The 14,782-nt window shown below is 60.8% G+C and overlaps 9 protein-coding genes across 9 annotated transcripts; 3 read left to right on the top strand and 6 right to left on the bottom strand.

Moving 5' to 3' along the window:
* Positions 1–510: 510 nt before the first annotated feature.
* On the top strand, positions 511–2,198 carry SPRG_06553 (phosphatidate cytidylyltransferase; the record flags this gene model as incomplete). Its single annotated transcript, XM_012345367.1, has 7 exons — positions 511–700; positions 745–782; positions 824–904; positions 955–1,587; positions 1,630–1,722; positions 1,766–1,869; positions 1,911–2,198. The coding sequence occupies 7 exons, from the start codon at positions 511–513 to the stop codon at positions 2,017–2,019; spliced, it is 1,248 nt and encodes a 415-aa protein (XP_012200757.1). The 3' UTR covers positions 2,020–2,198.
* On the bottom strand, positions 2,094–2,638 carry SPRG_06552 (hypothetical protein). The gene has a single exon (XM_012345366.1). The coding sequence runs from the start codon at positions 2,603–2,605 to the stop codon at positions 2,231–2,233; it is 375 nt and encodes a 124-aa protein (XP_012200756.1). The 5' UTR covers positions 2,606–2,638; the 3' UTR covers positions 2,094–2,230.
* An 882-nt stretch (positions 2,639–3,520) lies between these two features.
* On the top strand, positions 3,521–4,777 carry SPRG_06551 (hypothetical protein). The gene has a single exon (XM_012345365.1). It carries the CDS (start codon positions 3,552–3,554, stop codon positions 4,695–4,697), a length of 1,146 nt encoding a protein of 381 aa, XP_012200755.1. The 5' UTR covers positions 3,521–3,551; the 3' UTR covers positions 4,698–4,777.
* SPRG_06550 (hypothetical protein) lies at positions 4,762–6,528 on the bottom strand (the record flags this gene model as incomplete). Its single annotated transcript, XM_012345364.1, has 1 exon — positions 4,762–6,528. The coding sequence occupies one exon, from the start codon at positions 6,526–6,528 to the stop codon at positions 4,762–4,764; it is 1,767 nt and encodes a 588-aa protein (XP_012200754.1).
* Positions 6,529–7,473: 945 nt separating this feature from the next.
* On the top strand, positions 7,474–8,713 carry SPRG_06549 (hypothetical protein; the record flags this gene model as incomplete). Its single annotated transcript, XM_012345363.1, has 4 exons — positions 7,474–8,097; positions 8,145–8,272; positions 8,322–8,492; positions 8,539–8,713. 4 exons carry the CDS (start codon positions 7,474–7,476, stop codon positions 8,711–8,713), a joined length of 1,098 nt encoding a protein of 365 aa, XP_012200753.1.
* Positions 8,698–9,802, bottom strand: SPRG_06548 (hypothetical protein). Its single transcript, XM_012345362.1, has one exon. The coding sequence runs from the start codon at positions 9,749–9,751 to the stop codon at positions 8,762–8,764; it is 990 nt and encodes a 329-aa protein (XP_012200752.1). The 5' UTR covers positions 9,752–9,802; the 3' UTR covers positions 8,698–8,761.
* Positions 9,803–9,965: 163 nt separating this feature from the next.
* Positions 9,966–11,944, bottom strand: SPRG_06547 (hypothetical protein; the record flags this gene model as incomplete). Its single annotated transcript, XM_012345361.1, has 1 exon — positions 9,966–11,944. The coding sequence occupies exon 1, from the start codon at positions 11,931–11,933 to the stop codon at positions 9,966–9,968; it is 1,968 nt and encodes a 655-aa protein (XP_012200751.1). The 5' UTR covers positions 11,934–11,944.
* Positions 11,945–12,140: 196 nt separating this feature from the next.
* SPRG_06546 (hypothetical protein) lies at positions 12,141–14,181 on the bottom strand (the record flags this gene model as incomplete). The annotated part of the gene is made up of 1 exon (XM_012345360.1): positions 12,141–14,181. The coding sequence occupies exon 1, from the start codon at positions 14,136–14,138 to the stop codon at positions 12,141–12,143; it is 1,998 nt and encodes a 665-aa protein (XP_012200750.1). The 5' UTR covers positions 14,139–14,181.
* Positions 14,182–14,286: 105 nt separating this feature from the next.
* SPRG_06545 (hypothetical protein) lies at positions 14,287–14,775 on the bottom strand (the record flags this gene model as incomplete). Its single annotated transcript, XM_012345359.1, has 1 exon — positions 14,287–14,775. One exon carries the CDS (start codon positions 14,773–14,775, stop codon positions 14,287–14,289), a length of 489 nt encoding a protein of 162 aa, XP_012200749.1.
* Positions 14,776–14,782: the final 7 nt, after the last annotated feature.

Here is a 14,782-nt window from a genome sequence, read left to right as displayed (position 1 = left end):
AAGCTACCGCACACATTGTGGACGAGCTGCCGTCATCTCTGCCAGAGAGCCCTGCATCTGGACGCCATTAAGCAAGCGCCTAAGCTCTTAGCACAGGGAGGCGCTTGTGGCAAAGTCACACGTGGCGTCGTGGGATCAGCAACAACACATAGCAAGGTAGCAAGGTGGCGCCAAGACCAGCGTACCTACTCTATGTGATCCAGCGGGTGAGTAGCTGTGTCGACGTCACGGACAGGCTGCCATCATCGTCAACACGACGGTTCAAGATACCGTAAGTCCGCCGCTCGCAAGCACTTTGGTCGGGCGAGTCGCGAAGCAACCAGCGTGCGCCGTGCAGCAGCGTGGTAGAGTTCGCAGCATGGTGACCATGGCGCTGCGTGGCGTGTGCATTGCTGAGCTCTCGAACCTCCAACCACTCGGTTCAGTTAGGTTAACCGGTTCCGCCGCCCTTTCCCATCCGTATGTCTTTTTCCCCGTGTTTACGGAAGGCAGCATCATTTCCGCAAACCCATGACGACGACGCTCCACCACCGCCGAGCCGCGTCGCCCGAGACGACGCCGCCCCGCTCCGGCCGCGCCAAGCCCGCCAAGGAAGAGGTCAACGAGGTCGACGAGGCTGAGAAGAAGAAGGCGTCGTTCATCAAGCGCTGCATCACGGGCTTCTCGCTCATCGGCGTCTACTCGCTCATCATCTACGGCGGTAGCATCATCCTGGCGCCGCCGAGGCTCATGGCGCGTCTGTAGGCCATCTCTACGTCACGCTTCTTGTGCTGCTGTTGCAGGTATTGACGCCATTGCATGACCATGCTCAACCTCGCGCTAGACCATGATTTTCCGCGAGCTTGTCAACGTCCGGTACCGCGCCAACGCCGAGAAGAACCTACCGTGGTTCCGCACCATCCAGGTACGCTAATGCGGCGGGTAGAGTCGATGCGGACGATGCTGATGTCTTAGTGGTGCTGGTTTGGCGTCGCGATGGTCTACAATTATGGCGACTCGTCGCAAGCGTTCTTGCGCGCCGACTCGGAGTTTGGCTGGATCAAGTGGTACTCGCACTACCACTCGTGGGTCTCGTTCTCGCTCTACGCGCTCCTCTTTGTGTTCTCGGTGCTGAGCCTCAAGAAGGGCTACTACAAGTACCAGATGGGCCAGCTCACGTGGACGATCGTCACGCTGTGTCTGATCGTCTTCCAGATGCGCTACGTGCTCGACAACATCTTCCAGGGCCTCTTCTGGTTCTTCTTCCCGTCGGCGCTCGTCGTCTGCAACGACTGCTTTGCGTACTTTTGCGGCAAACTCTTTGGAAAAAAGTTTGTCAAGACCCAGTTTCTGAAGCTCTCGCCCAACAAGACGTGGGAGGGCTTCATTGGCGCCTTCTTCTGCACGCTCATCTTTGCCTTCTTCTCGAGCTCGTGGCTCGCGACCTTGCCGTGGATGACGTGCCCGCTCGACTCGCACCCGCAGTTCTTCCCGGAACCGCTTTCGTGCAACGTGCATCCGGTGTTCGTCAAGGCCGCTTACGCCGTCCCCGCGTGCATCACTGCGTACGTGCCGACGTGGACCCATGTCCAGCTCTTCCCCGTCCAGGTACGATACGAAGCGGATGGCCGCGACTGAGGCGCGTTCTAGTTGCATGCGATCATTTTTGCGAGTTTTACCTCGGTGATTTCGCCCTTTGGCGGGTTTTACGCGTCGGCCATCAAGCGTGCGTACAAGCTCAAGGTGACCTGCGGCGGTGTCGACAGGAGTTTGACGCGATGCGTAGGACTTTGACTCGCTCTTGCCGGGCCACGGCGGTGTCATGGACCGCATGGACTGCCAGTTTATCACGGCGCTCTTCACCGCGGTCTACTGCTCGACGTTCATCTGGTGCGTCACTTCAGAATCTCAGTTCTGATGTGCGTCGTTAGGTCGTACCACACCAACGTCGAGGCGATTGTGACGAGCGTCCTTCGCCTCTCGATCGACGAGCAGCGCCAAATCCTGCAGCAGCTCCAGTCGGCGGTCACGGCGCAGTAAACGAAGTCGCTAAGCAACCGCAATCTCACTGTGACTTTCAAGCTCTTTAGCCTGTCTGCCAACGTATACAAAGGTCAGAGAAGAAGGAATCGTTGGTTCATAAGGGGAATATCTCGACGCGTGGCTTCCAATGGCCAGCGTCCTCGTGGTCTAATATATACGGAATAAATGATTCGGGTGGGAGGCAGCTGCAATCGCTGCATCTCGGCGCTTAGGCGGTCGCCGTGACGGGGCGCGTCAGATCGATTTGATCGCGCGACGGGATGGCCTTGGGCAGCGTGACCTGGATGCGGGGCTTGAAGATCGCGGGGAGGTCCTGGAACGCGAGCACGACCGAGGTTTGGTAGACGAACTCGACGACGCTCGACCGGCGCGGCGCGTTCGTCGAGAGCGTCGGCGGCGACGGCGGGGCACCCGCGAGGCCAATGATGCGCCAGAACTCGACGTCCGAGAGCTCGAGCGACGACTTGCGCGCGAGGTGGCCGCGGCGCAGGGCCGTCTGCGTGAGCGGCGTGAGCGCGCTCTTGGCGACAAACTCGTCGGGGTTGCCGAGCATGCGGCGCCAGCAAAGCTTGAAGATGTTCATCGAGGAGGATGGTGTGGACTCGGTGGCAAGTTGGGAAATGAGCTCACTTGCTGGGAACGCCACGTACGGTGCGGAGGAACCAGATGGGCGTAGGAGCGAGACTGGCGGTCGTGACGCGCCGACACGAAGCCTTCATCTACCCATGGTACCACTGCCTTGCTACGAGAAGTCTGTGCGTGGAGCTGTCCGCGAGCCGCTTGCATTTGCAGCGCGCTTCTCGGTGTCTTGTGCCCGCGTTGCACTGGCCTCGGCACGTGTACAGTCGGCAGCGCAGAGCTGGATGGTTCGGTCGTGGAAGGTTCGCGTCGCGTTCGGCGGTGGCAGCTGGCGCCAAGAACGCGGTCGAGAGGCAGGCCGTGCCAACTCTGCTCGTGCCATCGCCGCCACTCGTCAAGTGAAACACAGTGCGTGGTAAATGCAAGGAGGTCGCGCAGCTGCCGAGGACGAAGACTGCAGACGTGCAACGTCGGCTTCGACGAGCACCTCGTCAATGGTGGCGGCGACGGAACGTTCACATAGCCCGCGCCGTCATCGCTCGCGCTGTTACGCACGGTAGATAGTACAAGAGGACTAGAATCTCTGGGGAGCCAACCACCATCTAGCCCAAGTCATTGACGCAGAGAAGGCAGCGTGACGACCGTGCGCGTGACGTGGCACGACGAGCTGGCGCTCATGGCTTCCCCAGGCCGTTCGTCGGCTGGAAGAGCACGAGGAAAGAGCTTTGCCCACAAGGCTTTGGACAGTGCAGAAGGTGCAGTCGTAGTCGAACGCGACTAACTAAACGCGGCAGTCCTTCATCTCTCCCATCCACATTGCACTTGACAGGCCGATCGATTTTGACCACTCAGCGCGCTCCATTTTCATTCTCGCGAGGCCATTGGCCGGAAATATATAGCCACAAAGTCAGCTTGTATTTGCGAAACCCACGACGAGCTCCGCGACGACGATGGACCACCTGGACTTTCTCGACCTCTGTGCTGACGGCGACTTCCTCTCGCGCGGGCCGCGCCAGGACTTCCGGAAGGAGCTGCGCGGCTTCCGCGACCTCCTCTGGGACAACGCGTGGGCCGGCTTTGGCGTCTACCGCAAGAGCATGGAGACCATCGTGCACATCGTCGTCGACGACGCGGTGGGCGGCGGTGTTGCCTCTTTTGACGCAGCGCTCCGACACATCGACCGGCTCGGCAGCCACTTGAGCTCGATCGACGCCAAGGCGGGGAGCACGTACCTGCGCACATTTCGCTGGGGCATGACGGGCTTCCAGGTCTTCAAGAACATGGACACGCATGGCAAGCCGAGCGCTGATCTGCCCGACCACGCGCCTCTTCTCGAAAGCATCAAGGCCGAGTGGATCACGATCGCAGGCATCCAGATGAAGAGCATTGTCACGTGCTTTGAGTGGCTGCACGGAGCTCTCGGTCAACTCGACGGCAAGACCGAGACGCGTGCGCCCGTCCGGCACTACGCGCCCCGGGCGACGCAGGTGGTGTCGCCCGAGCGCGAGCCGTCGCCATCGCCGTCACCGTCGCCGACGCGGATCGAGTCCAAGCCTCTCGGTGTGCAGACGACCGCGTCGTACGACGAGGGCGGCACGGCGCGTACTTCCTTGGTGACGCGGGCCGAGCCGTCTCGGGTGTCGAGTAATTATGTGGCGCCCGCGCCGTATCAAGCGCCGCCGCCGCTGAAGACGGTTGTGATGGACAAACCGCTTCAGGATCTTGTAAAGATGGTGCTGGTGGAGCTGCAAGACCGGTACCGGGCGTCGCTGCGACCTCGCTTCTACCAACAGTGCACGCGTGCTGCGTTCTGCAAGATTCCGGGCTGCAACTATTGGCACTCGGACGAAGATAGAGTCCTTGTCGGTGTCACGCGGGCGATCATGATGCGCGGTGTGTGGAAGACGACGTACTGTAAATATGGCGCCGAGTGCCCGTATATTCAAGCGTGCAACCACCTGCACGACCACGACGGCCGAGAGATTGATCAAATGAAGAGTTTGGCCCACCGCCTCGTCGAGCGTATCCTCGAAAAGGCCACGGGCGAGGTCGAAGTGCATTTTGTGAATGGCAAGAAGGTCAAGGTGCTCACGTAAGTAGCGAGCGATCCATATACTATGTGGACAAGCACGCACAACGTTTAACGATCAATTAAAGTGGTTATTGACGGCCTCGAAGTCGCCATGCCAGGAAGAGCCCGCCGAGGGTGCGGAAGAGGAGGTTGATACCGACAAGCAGGAGCGCATCGCCCCAGAAGGACCCGCCGTCCAAGCTCATGTTGGCCAAGACGGTCGCACCGTCACGGGCAATGCAGTTGCGGGAGGGGCCTTCGCACGGGATCGACGCGACATGGGACCAGAAGGCGCGGCTGAGGCCTCGGAACGCGTACTTCATCGGCGAGACGACCTCGAGCCACTTGAAGTAGACAGGCGTCATGGCCGCGTTCAGGAAGAGGCCGCCGAAGATGAGAAACGGCAGGAGCACCATGATGCCAACGACTGGCGCAATCTCGGGCCGCTGGACGACGCACGACACCATGTAGCCGAGGCCCGTGGCCGCTGACCCGAGCAGCGACAAGAAGAGGTAGAACGAGCTCCAAACGGGCAGCGAGAGGGGAAACCCGACCATGAAATACGCGGGCAGCAGAAACACGAGCGGGAAGAGCACTTGAAGGCCGAGCTCACTCGCGTTCTTCGCCAGGTACCAAACGTACGACGGGTACAAGCCGCTTTGAAACTCGCGCGCCATGATGGGCAGCTCGAGTGCAACGGCGGCAAACTCGGGCGCGGCCATACCAAAGAACTGGTTGATCACAATGAAGAAGAGGACGCCCGTGAACGACTGGATGCCGAGCTGCGTCAGCGGCAGCTGCCAGTAGATCAGCCCCACAATGACCGACACGAAGACGTTCTGCGCGACCTTGGCCCGGAACGCCATCTTGTCGCGGAGGATGCGCAGCGCGTTGCGCCGGCAGAGCACGGCGAAGAGGCGCGGCGATGCAACCCCAGTGCGCTCCGAGAGCGGCTCGCCGCCGTCGTCGTCGTCGGAGACATACGTGGCGCCACGCCACGCGGCCACGAGGTCGTTAATTGGAGCGCGCTCGGCGAGCATGAGCTCGCGCATGAAAAAGTCGGTCGGGTTGACGTACGTGGGGCAGACATGCCCGACGGACGCAAAGTAGTCTCTCGCAAGCGACGCGGGGCCGACGTAGACAGGCGACCCGTTGGACAAGAGGTAGAGCGTGTCAAAGGCTGCATAGACCTCGGCGGACGGCTGGTGGATGGTCGCGACAACCGTGCGGCCCGCGCGGGCGAGGGCTCGGAGCTGCGCGACGACCGACTCGGCCATGAAGCTGTCGAGACCCGAAGTGGGTTCGTCCACGAAGAGCAGCGACGGGTTCGTGAGGAGCTCGGACGCAAAGCTCAAGCGCTTGCGCTCGCCGCCCGAGATCCCGCGGATGCGGTGGTCGTCGCCAATCTGCGTGTCCCGGCATTTCGAGAGGCCCATTTCTTCGAGGACCGAGAGCACGCGGGCGTGGCGCACTTCCGGCGGCCAGTGCGTACGCAGCTGCGCTTGGAAGAGAAGGTGCTCCAGCACCGTGAGCGACGGGTAGAACGCGTCCGTTTGCATGATGTACGACATGTGCTGGCGCATGGCGTCTTTGGTGCAGGGCTGGCCGTTGACGCGGATGTCACCTGCGTAGCGCGGCTGGCGGCCCGCGAGGACGTCCAGAAGCGAGCTCTTCCCGGCGCCCGACGGGCCCATGATCACGAGGAGCTCACCAGGCTTGGCGACACCCGACTGCGTGTGCAAGATTGTCTTTGGCTCGGCCTTGGTCGCTACTTGAAGCTCGAGGTTTCTCCACGAGAGCGTGACGGGCTGCACAGACGCGAGCGGCGTCTCGATGTGAAGGGCGTAGGACGCCATCGAGACAATTGAGTTGTGACCGTCGCTGCCAAGCAGCAAGATGGACGCCGGAACCGACGATCGCGCATACAAAGCGACGACGACATCCCGGCGACTCGTTGAAGCCACCGAGATTGGTAATCGGGTCGGTTGATGCGATGGCGATCTTCCCGCTCGAGTCACAGACAACATCTACACGTTGTATGCAGATATCCCATAGGTAATTCGCTTTGAACAGTTCAGTAGACTGCATAAATGCATATTTCGTTCGTATTAGAAGGCTCACCTCGAGCCCAGGTTTGGCGCGCTTCTGTGGCGTGTCAAGGTCTCTGGCACTGCTACAACGTTGCCGCACCGGATGCTACTCAGAGTCCCACCTATGGGCTGGAAAATCATCGAATGTCCTCCCAACGATCGCGTCTGTGAGCTGCCACAAAGCTCTGCCGCAACGTCAAACGTGCAGGAGGGCCCTGATCCTCAACCCACTTCTCTCCCACACTTGGTATTGTGAAACACATCAAATGACCGAATTTGCTGCACTTGCTAAAATAATCGGATACGAGCGTACCCTAGTAGAGAAGCCCTGGAGCCTGGGAGCAACGCGGTGTGATGGGCCATCACACCGCGATCGAGCCATGAGTGATGACTCGATCGACGACATAGTTGGGTGTGTCTAGCCTGACCGCTACTGCACTGTGTCCGTTTCGACCGCCGGTGGCGTGCGCTTGGTGTCTTTCTCCAAGCGATAGAGGCTCCATGGACGCGGTAGACGATCTTGATACATTGCATGCGATCACATGGCCAAAATGGATTGTCGACAGGGTGCCTAGCTCGCTGTGGCACGCCTCTTAAGGCGCGTGTTTTAAGCCTCCTGACCGTGCCGCACGTTGATTGGCCACGCTCCAAACTCGAATTTTAGCCAATTGGTCGGGAGGTTGTCCCCACCAGATATACAAACAGGAAGCGATGTCATTCGGTGGATTCGGCGTCTCGGCGACGGCGACGAGCGCGAGCCCGGCGGCGGCCGACTACGACGTCCCGCCCGATGTCCCCGACAGCATCCAGGACCTGAGCTGGAGCCCGACGGCCAACGTCCTCGTCGCTGGCTCCTGGGACAACTACGTGCGCTGCTGGGAGGTCAACCACCAGCAGACGCAGTTCCAGGCGGTGGCCCGCGCCCAGATCCAGCACAAGGCGCCCGTGCTCTGCACAGCGTTTAGCGCGGTACGTGTGCTACCGTGGGCCATGGCGGCTAAGCACGTTCTAGGACGGCTCGACCGTGTTTCGGGCAGTTGCGACAAGACGGCGCTCATGTGGCAGCTCAACGGGCCCGCGACCGGCCAGCAGATCGCGCAGCACGACCAGCCGATCCGTGGCATCCGCTTCGTGCCCACGGCCAACTGCGTCGTCACCGGCTCCTGGGACAAGACCGTCAAGTACTGGGACACGCGTGCGCCGCAGGCACAAGCCACGGTGCAGCTCAGCGACCGCGTGTACGCGCTGGACGTTGTCTACCCGCTCATGGTCGTCGCGACCGCCGACAAGATGATCCACTGCTTTGACTTGACCAAACCGTCGCAAATCTTTGCCGTGCGTGCTTGCATGTAGCATGTGGTCGCTCATGGCGCTCTCTCTAGTCGATCAAGTCCAACCTGAAGCTGCAGACGCGCTGCATCGCTGCGTTCCCGGACGCGTCCGGCTTTGCGATCGGGTCCATCGAAGGCCGTGTCGCCATCCAGCACATTGACGAGAAGAAGAAGCAAGAGTATTACACCCGATCCTTCCCAAGTGCAAACTCGTCACATTGCACTTAGGGCCGACTTCGCGTTCAAGGCGCACCGCGACACGGCCAACAACTCTGTCAACCCCGTGAGTAGCGTCGCGTTCCACACGCTCAACGGCAAGATGGCGACGACGGGGACCGACGGCTCGTACACGTTCTGGGACAAGGACATGCGCAAGATGCTGCGCAACTTTCCCAAAATGTACGCGGCTTCAAATCCCACGGACGCCCATCATCTTTTTTTGTAGTCCCAACTACCAGGGCATTTCCGTCGGCAAGTTTAACGCGCAGGGCGATATCTTTGCGTACGCGACGTCGTACGACTGGCACAAGGGCGCCGAGGGGTACAACCAGCAGGCGCGCAACGTCATTCGCCTGCACCACGTCGACCAGACCGACCTCACGGTCAAGGCTAAGAAGTGATTTATTCGACTTCAACCAGATTATGCATACACACTCGTGTTGATGGACTTAGTTCGCCTGCTCGACGATCGCGAGGAGGACCTTGCGGTAGTTGCCGGACGTCTCGCCGTAGATGCGGTCGCGAAGCGACGTGCCGTACTTGTCCTTGTAGGCTTGCTTGACCTGCGGGAGGAGGTGCTGGTAGCGGACAAGGGCGGCCGAAAGACTGTACTCGTCGGTGCCCATGCCCTTCATCGTCTTTTCAAACTGCGCCGCGATCGTCTCGATCGGGTGGAGGATCATGCCGACGTGGTAGAGGAGTGCGTCTTCGGCTTTGCCGCCAAACTCCTTTTCGATCGCACGCTCGAGGCTGTTGCCGTGCTTGGCAATGTACGCGGCGTTGACGGACGAGAGAAAGGCCGGCGGGATCGAGCAGAGGGCGTTGCAGAACGCCGACTCGTCTGTGCCCCACTTGCCCTCGCCGGCCTTGTAGATGACCTCGGCGACCTCGACGGCCTTGGCCTGCGTGTGGATCTCGGGGTCGTACGCCGGCGGGTTGATGTTGAGAATCGCTTGGACAAAGACCTTGAGGTCGCCGCCGAGATCGCCGGCGAGGACGACGGCCATGTCCTCGGCGAACGTCTTGAAGTAGGCCTTCTTGAGGATGAGGAGCTCCTCGGCCGTGCGCCCACCGAGGACGGGGTAGATGAGCTTCTCGTTCGTGCCGGCGCCCTTGGTCGCATCACGAAGGATGAGCGCCTCGGCCTCCTCCAGCGGCTGCGCGAGGAGCTGGAGCAGCTTGCCGTAGCTGCCCGAGACTTCGCTTTTCATTTCGGAGAGGAGCGAAACGCGCTGGAGCTCCGGGTACCGGGCCGAGATGAGGTAGCGCTCGCTCGCGGTCTTGGTTGCGAGGACGTTGCTGAGCTTGTCGTCGTCCGTGCCAAAGCCGGCGCAGGCCGTCTTGATCTCGTAGACCCAGTTGTCGATCTGGAGGTCGGCGTGGGGCACGGCCTCGCCGCGGCTCGCGAGGTGCGTCTCGTTGGAGTAGATGCTGAGCATAGGCAACTGTTCGAATGGCCCCAAGCGTCGAGTCTTCCTCTTCTTCGAATCGAAACTCTGCTGCGTCAACGGCCGCCGACAACGCACGCTCCGTATCAACGCCGTATCAGGCTCCAAGATCTGCGCGGGCTGGCTACCAAGTTTCCACCTCTAACTCCAGCAGGAAACCATGTGTAGCCTAGACGCACAACAACTGCATTAGCCGCTTCGGCTTTTATTCGGCTCTTAGACGGAGCGCGAGCGGCCGAAGCGAGAGCCGCCAGACGACATCCCACAGCCGGAGATCGTAGAGGTCGACAAGCGTCTTTTCCGTGTTCGTGTACGCGCCGTCAACGACGTGGAAGCCGTAGACGCAGAAATACCGCCGATGCAGGATCAAGTTGATACATAGCCACGGGTAGTCGGCGATCTCGATGACAATCGTGTCGCGGACAACGAGGTACCCGAGCAGCCAGATGCTCGAGGCCGGTATCACGGCCCTCTCTTCGGTCCCTGTCGTGCAGGGGGTCGGTGCCACGATCCCTTGCGCCTTGGCGAAGAGCTGTCTTTCCGACTGGGCCAAGTGGAGGATTTCGGACCGGAGACGCTGTGGTATGTGCTCACGCGAGAGGTACGGGACGACTTGGGCGCGTCTGGGCCCGTCCCGCGCCGGCTCCAAGCGCTTCGCAACGAGTGTATAGACGGCGGTGAGGAGTAGAGCTACGTAGAACCACGTTAGCTCCGTCACAAAGAGGCAGAGAGGGGATCGCGCATTCTCGTGGGCCGCCCAAAGCGCCATGACGCCATTAGGATTCGGTACAATGTCCTTGAGGTAGTTGGAGAAGACAAAGTCGTCCGTCTCGCGGAGCATCCATCCGCAAGCGCTCAACAACTCGGTTCGGAAGACCCAACAGCAAGTATAGATACCCACAAGAACGTCGAGGCAGACGCGCGCGCGCAACACATCGCAGAGCGTCAGAGCGAACGAGAGAATGTACGTGAGGCCGTCCGAGCGGACCATCGCATCCAGGACGAACCCGTAGTTAAGGCCGAGCCGGGCGTTGCTGTGCTGGAGGCAAAACTCGAAAACGTGCCAAAACTGGTTGAAAATCGTGGCGCCGAGGAGCAAGATGGCGCGTAGCTGGATGCGGCGCTGGATGCTCGGGTACAAGTCGGGGACCCAGAGCACGTGGTCGTGGCGCCAGCGATTGCAGACGATCACGATCGACACAAATATGTTGAGAAAGAGGTTGACCGAGACGCCCATGCCGAGAAGGCAGCGCACCCACGCGTAGCTGTCGACGCAAAACGGCGAGATCCAGTACGCCAGCGTGGAGATCGACGCTCTCGGGTCGTCGACGAGCGCCCAGTGGAAAAGGCCGTAGTTGCCTTGGGTGCGAAGTGCGCCTCGGTAGAGGCCCACCGAGCCGTAGACGACAACGTCTTCGCGCGTCGGAGACAGCGTGCCGGTCCAGCGCCCGTTGGACGGCGACGGATCTCGCACCGTGAAGAGCTGGAAAGGCGCCAAAATGTACGGAAACTCAATGCCGACGAGAAGACGGTAGGACGGCTTCTGTGGCGATGGCGATGGCGATGGCGCGAGCGCACTCAGCGACGTTGTCGCGACCGACGCGACACCGCACGCGCTAAGAATGTGCTTCTGTGGCCGATCCAGCGTCATGGTCTGCAGCACGATGGTGGTCACGTTCACACGCCCTGGGTCCAGAAGGTGGACCTTGAGCGCCGTGGTGTCGTGGACGCGCCGGCCGTCAAAGGCGCAGTCGACGAGGACCGTGTAGTGCGAGAGGTTGATGGCATGCCACGCACGCTGGTTATCCAAGAGGTTGTGCAAGAGCAAAGTGAGAAAAGGCGGGCGAAGCATCGCGTCGTCTGGCGTCGGGGCGAGGCAGCCGCTGCTGTCGAGCACAAGCCTTTCGTCCACTGCGGTATCGAGGTAGACGAACGAGAGGCCGGGTGTCTGGGACGGCTGCCAATGCGTTTGGTTGGCGAGAAAGGCCAAGAGGAAAGGCAGGATGAGTGGGCTCTCGTAGTTGAGGCTTGGCATCAAGTCCATGCTGGCACCAAGCAGCACCTGCCGCGTCGCCATGGAGCCTGTGACTTCCACGTACAAGACGAAGAAGGCGGCCGCGCAGCAGAGCAGACGGCGACACTGCACGTACGCTGCCAGGCAGCGTCGCTGCATATTTAAAAACCTGTTTCGCTGATAACGGTTCATGAAATTCGCTACTCGACTGCGTTGTCCGCCGATCCCGCAAACATCCATAGAGCCATATGCGTGTAGTATGTTGTTTAAATCACCCAGCAGTATTGTCCGTCTCCTGTGGATCAAAGGTCCATTTTTGATGTTTGAGATTGAGTTTTGAAGTTTGAGATTGAGTTTTGACGATAATTAGCGCAGAGGGCGTAGCGAAATGTGGCACAGCAGGTCTCGCGCGCGAAGGCCTTGCATCGGAAGGGGCTCCTTGTGAATGCTTGTCGTGTCACCCTCTTGGATCCGAAAGCAGTAGACGCGGAAGACGCGCGACGGCAAGAGAAGGTTGGCCCAAATCCGAACATAGTCGCGGAGTTCGACCACAAACTCGTCCTTCAGGATGATGTAGCCGAGGAGCCAGATCGCGGACGGCGACACCTTGCGTGTGCCGCCGCAGAGCTTGTACTCGTCGAGGGGTGCGACGAGGCCGTACGTCTGGGCCAGCGCATGCATCGTACTGCGCTCGAACAGGGAGCTCCCGTCCTTCGCGTCGGCGTCGTTCGAGCAAGTGTAGAGCGACGACTGGCGCGACCAGCGTTGGTGCGCGGGCCGCGGCGAGCGCTCTTCGCTGTTGGCGATCCCGGCCGCGATGCGCACGGGTTGTCGCCGCCAAAGCCGCCGGCGAAGTGGCTTGTCCAGTGCGACGCCGTAGAGCAGCGTGAGGCCAAGGGCGACGACATACCACGAGAGCTCGGTCGCGAGGAGATAGCTAGGTGTCTCGGTATTGCGGTGGTACATCCACAGCGTCATGGCCGCGCCAGGTTCGGACACGATGCAGTCGACGTAGTTGGCGTCCAGAAAAGCATTGGTTTCGTCCATGCGCCACTGCAGGAACGTGACAAGGGACAGTCGCTGGTGCACGCAGACCACGTACAGAAGGACGACGACGTCGAGGCAGAGGCGCGTTTGGAGCACGTCCGCGAGGGTCAGCGCCAGCGCGAGGAGGTACGTGAGCCCGTCCGAGCGCACCATGTCGTGCAGCAGAAACCCTTGGTTGATGCCTTGGCGCGCGTTGCCGTTCTGGAGACAGTACTCGAAAATGTGCCAGTAGTTGGTCGCGATCGTCGCGCCAAGCAGCAGCAGCGACCGCAGCTGGATGCGCCGCTGGATGCTGGGGTACAGATCCGGTATCCACACCTCGCGGCGCGAGAGCCACGAGTGCCCGACAACGAGGAGCGCGACGGCGCAGTTGGCGCCGAGGTTGAAGGCGACGCCCAACCCGAGGAGGCAGCGCACCCACGCGTAGCTGTCGACTGCAAATGGCTCTGCAATGTAAGCGATCTCTTCCAGAAAGCGCTGGGGGTCGTCTGGGAGCGCCCAGTGGTAGAAGTCGTAGTTGCCTTGGATCGCCGGCGACTCGCGGTACACTCCGTCCGTGCCCGACAAGATGACGCGCTCGCCCGAGCTATGCACCGTCGCGTGCCACTGCGTCTCGCTCGGGTCCTGCAGCGCGATGCGCTCAAAGGGAGCCAACACAAACGGGAACTCGATTCCGAGGAGGTGGAAGTACGTCGCCGGCGCCGCCACGCCGTGGATGGGCGACGTCACGACGTTGGCAAGGCCGCCGCTGAGCGTCATGCACTTGGCCGGTCGCGTCAGCAGCATGGTTTGGAGAAAGACCGTCGTCACGTTGGTCTGCGTCAAGTCGATCAAGTGCAATTTGAGCGCTGTCGTGTCGTTGAGCAGCCGTCCCGTGTACGCGCAGTCGACGACGACGACGTGGTCGGCAAGGTCGACCGCGTGCCACGACCGCTGCGCATCGAGGAGCTGGTGCAAGAGCGGTGCCACGTAGCTTTGATTGTACATGGCGTCGCTCGGAAAGTAATTTCCGCAGGACGTTCTTGACACGGTCAAGGTCTCCGATGGCTCGGTTTGATCAATGTAGAGCACATTGAGGTGCGGTGTCGGCGCGAGCGCTGCCAAGTAGCTCGCATTGGCAGCCACGCGACGCAAGAACGGACCGATGAGAGGGCTGTAGTACACGTTGCTGAGCTCTGCGGGCGCGGCGGCACCGTACAGTGCCGTCCTCGTCGCTATCGAGCCCGTCACTTCGATGTAAAGCACCACCAAGGCCGCGACGCACGACGAGAGACGCCGGGCGGCCACGTACGCGTCTCGCCATGGCGACGACACCATCTTGTGTACGGGTGCAGGATGAAACGGCAATGTCGGCCTTTCTATTCCTCGTTAACCTAGTCGCCTACCAGTATATCTAGTATACCAGAAGCCTTGGACTCGACAGCAACACGATAAGCAAAAATAAGATACCATATATGTCGACACCTTAGTTGGAGTGCTCGAGAATCGCGAGGAGGAGCGCGCGGAAGTCGCCGGACGTCTCGCCGTAGATGCGGTCACGGAGCGACTTGCCGTACTTGGCCTGGTACGCCTGCTTGACCTGCGGGAGGAGGTGCTGGTAGCGGACGATGGCGCACGCGAGGGCATACTCGTCGGTGCCCAAGCCCTTCATCGTCTTTTCAAACTGCGCCGCAATCGTCTCGATCGGGTGGAGGATCATGCCGACGTGGTAGAGGAGTGCGTCTTCGGCTTTGCCGCCAAACTCCTTTTCGATCGCACGCTCGAGGCTGTTACCGTGCTTAGCCACGTACGCGGCGTTGACGGCCGGCATGAACTGCGGCGGGATCGAGCAGATCGCGTTGCAAAACGTCGCTTCGTCCGTGCCCCACTTGCCCTCGCCGGCCTTGTAGATGATTTCGGCGACCTCGACGGCCTCGGCCTGCGTGTGGATCTCGGGGTTGAACGGCTGCTGCATCTGGTTG

This window comes from Saprolegnia parasitica, assembly GCF_000151545.1.
Source record: "Saprolegnia parasitica CBS 223.65 unplaced genomic scaffold supercont2.22, whole genome shotgun sequence".
Taxonomy (NCBI): domain Eukaryota; phylum Oomycota; class Saprolegniomycetes; order Saprolegniales; family Saprolegniaceae; genus Saprolegnia; species Saprolegnia parasitica.
Note: the sequence above shows the minus strand (reverse complement) of the source record. Positions and strands in the feature narration are given on the sequence as shown.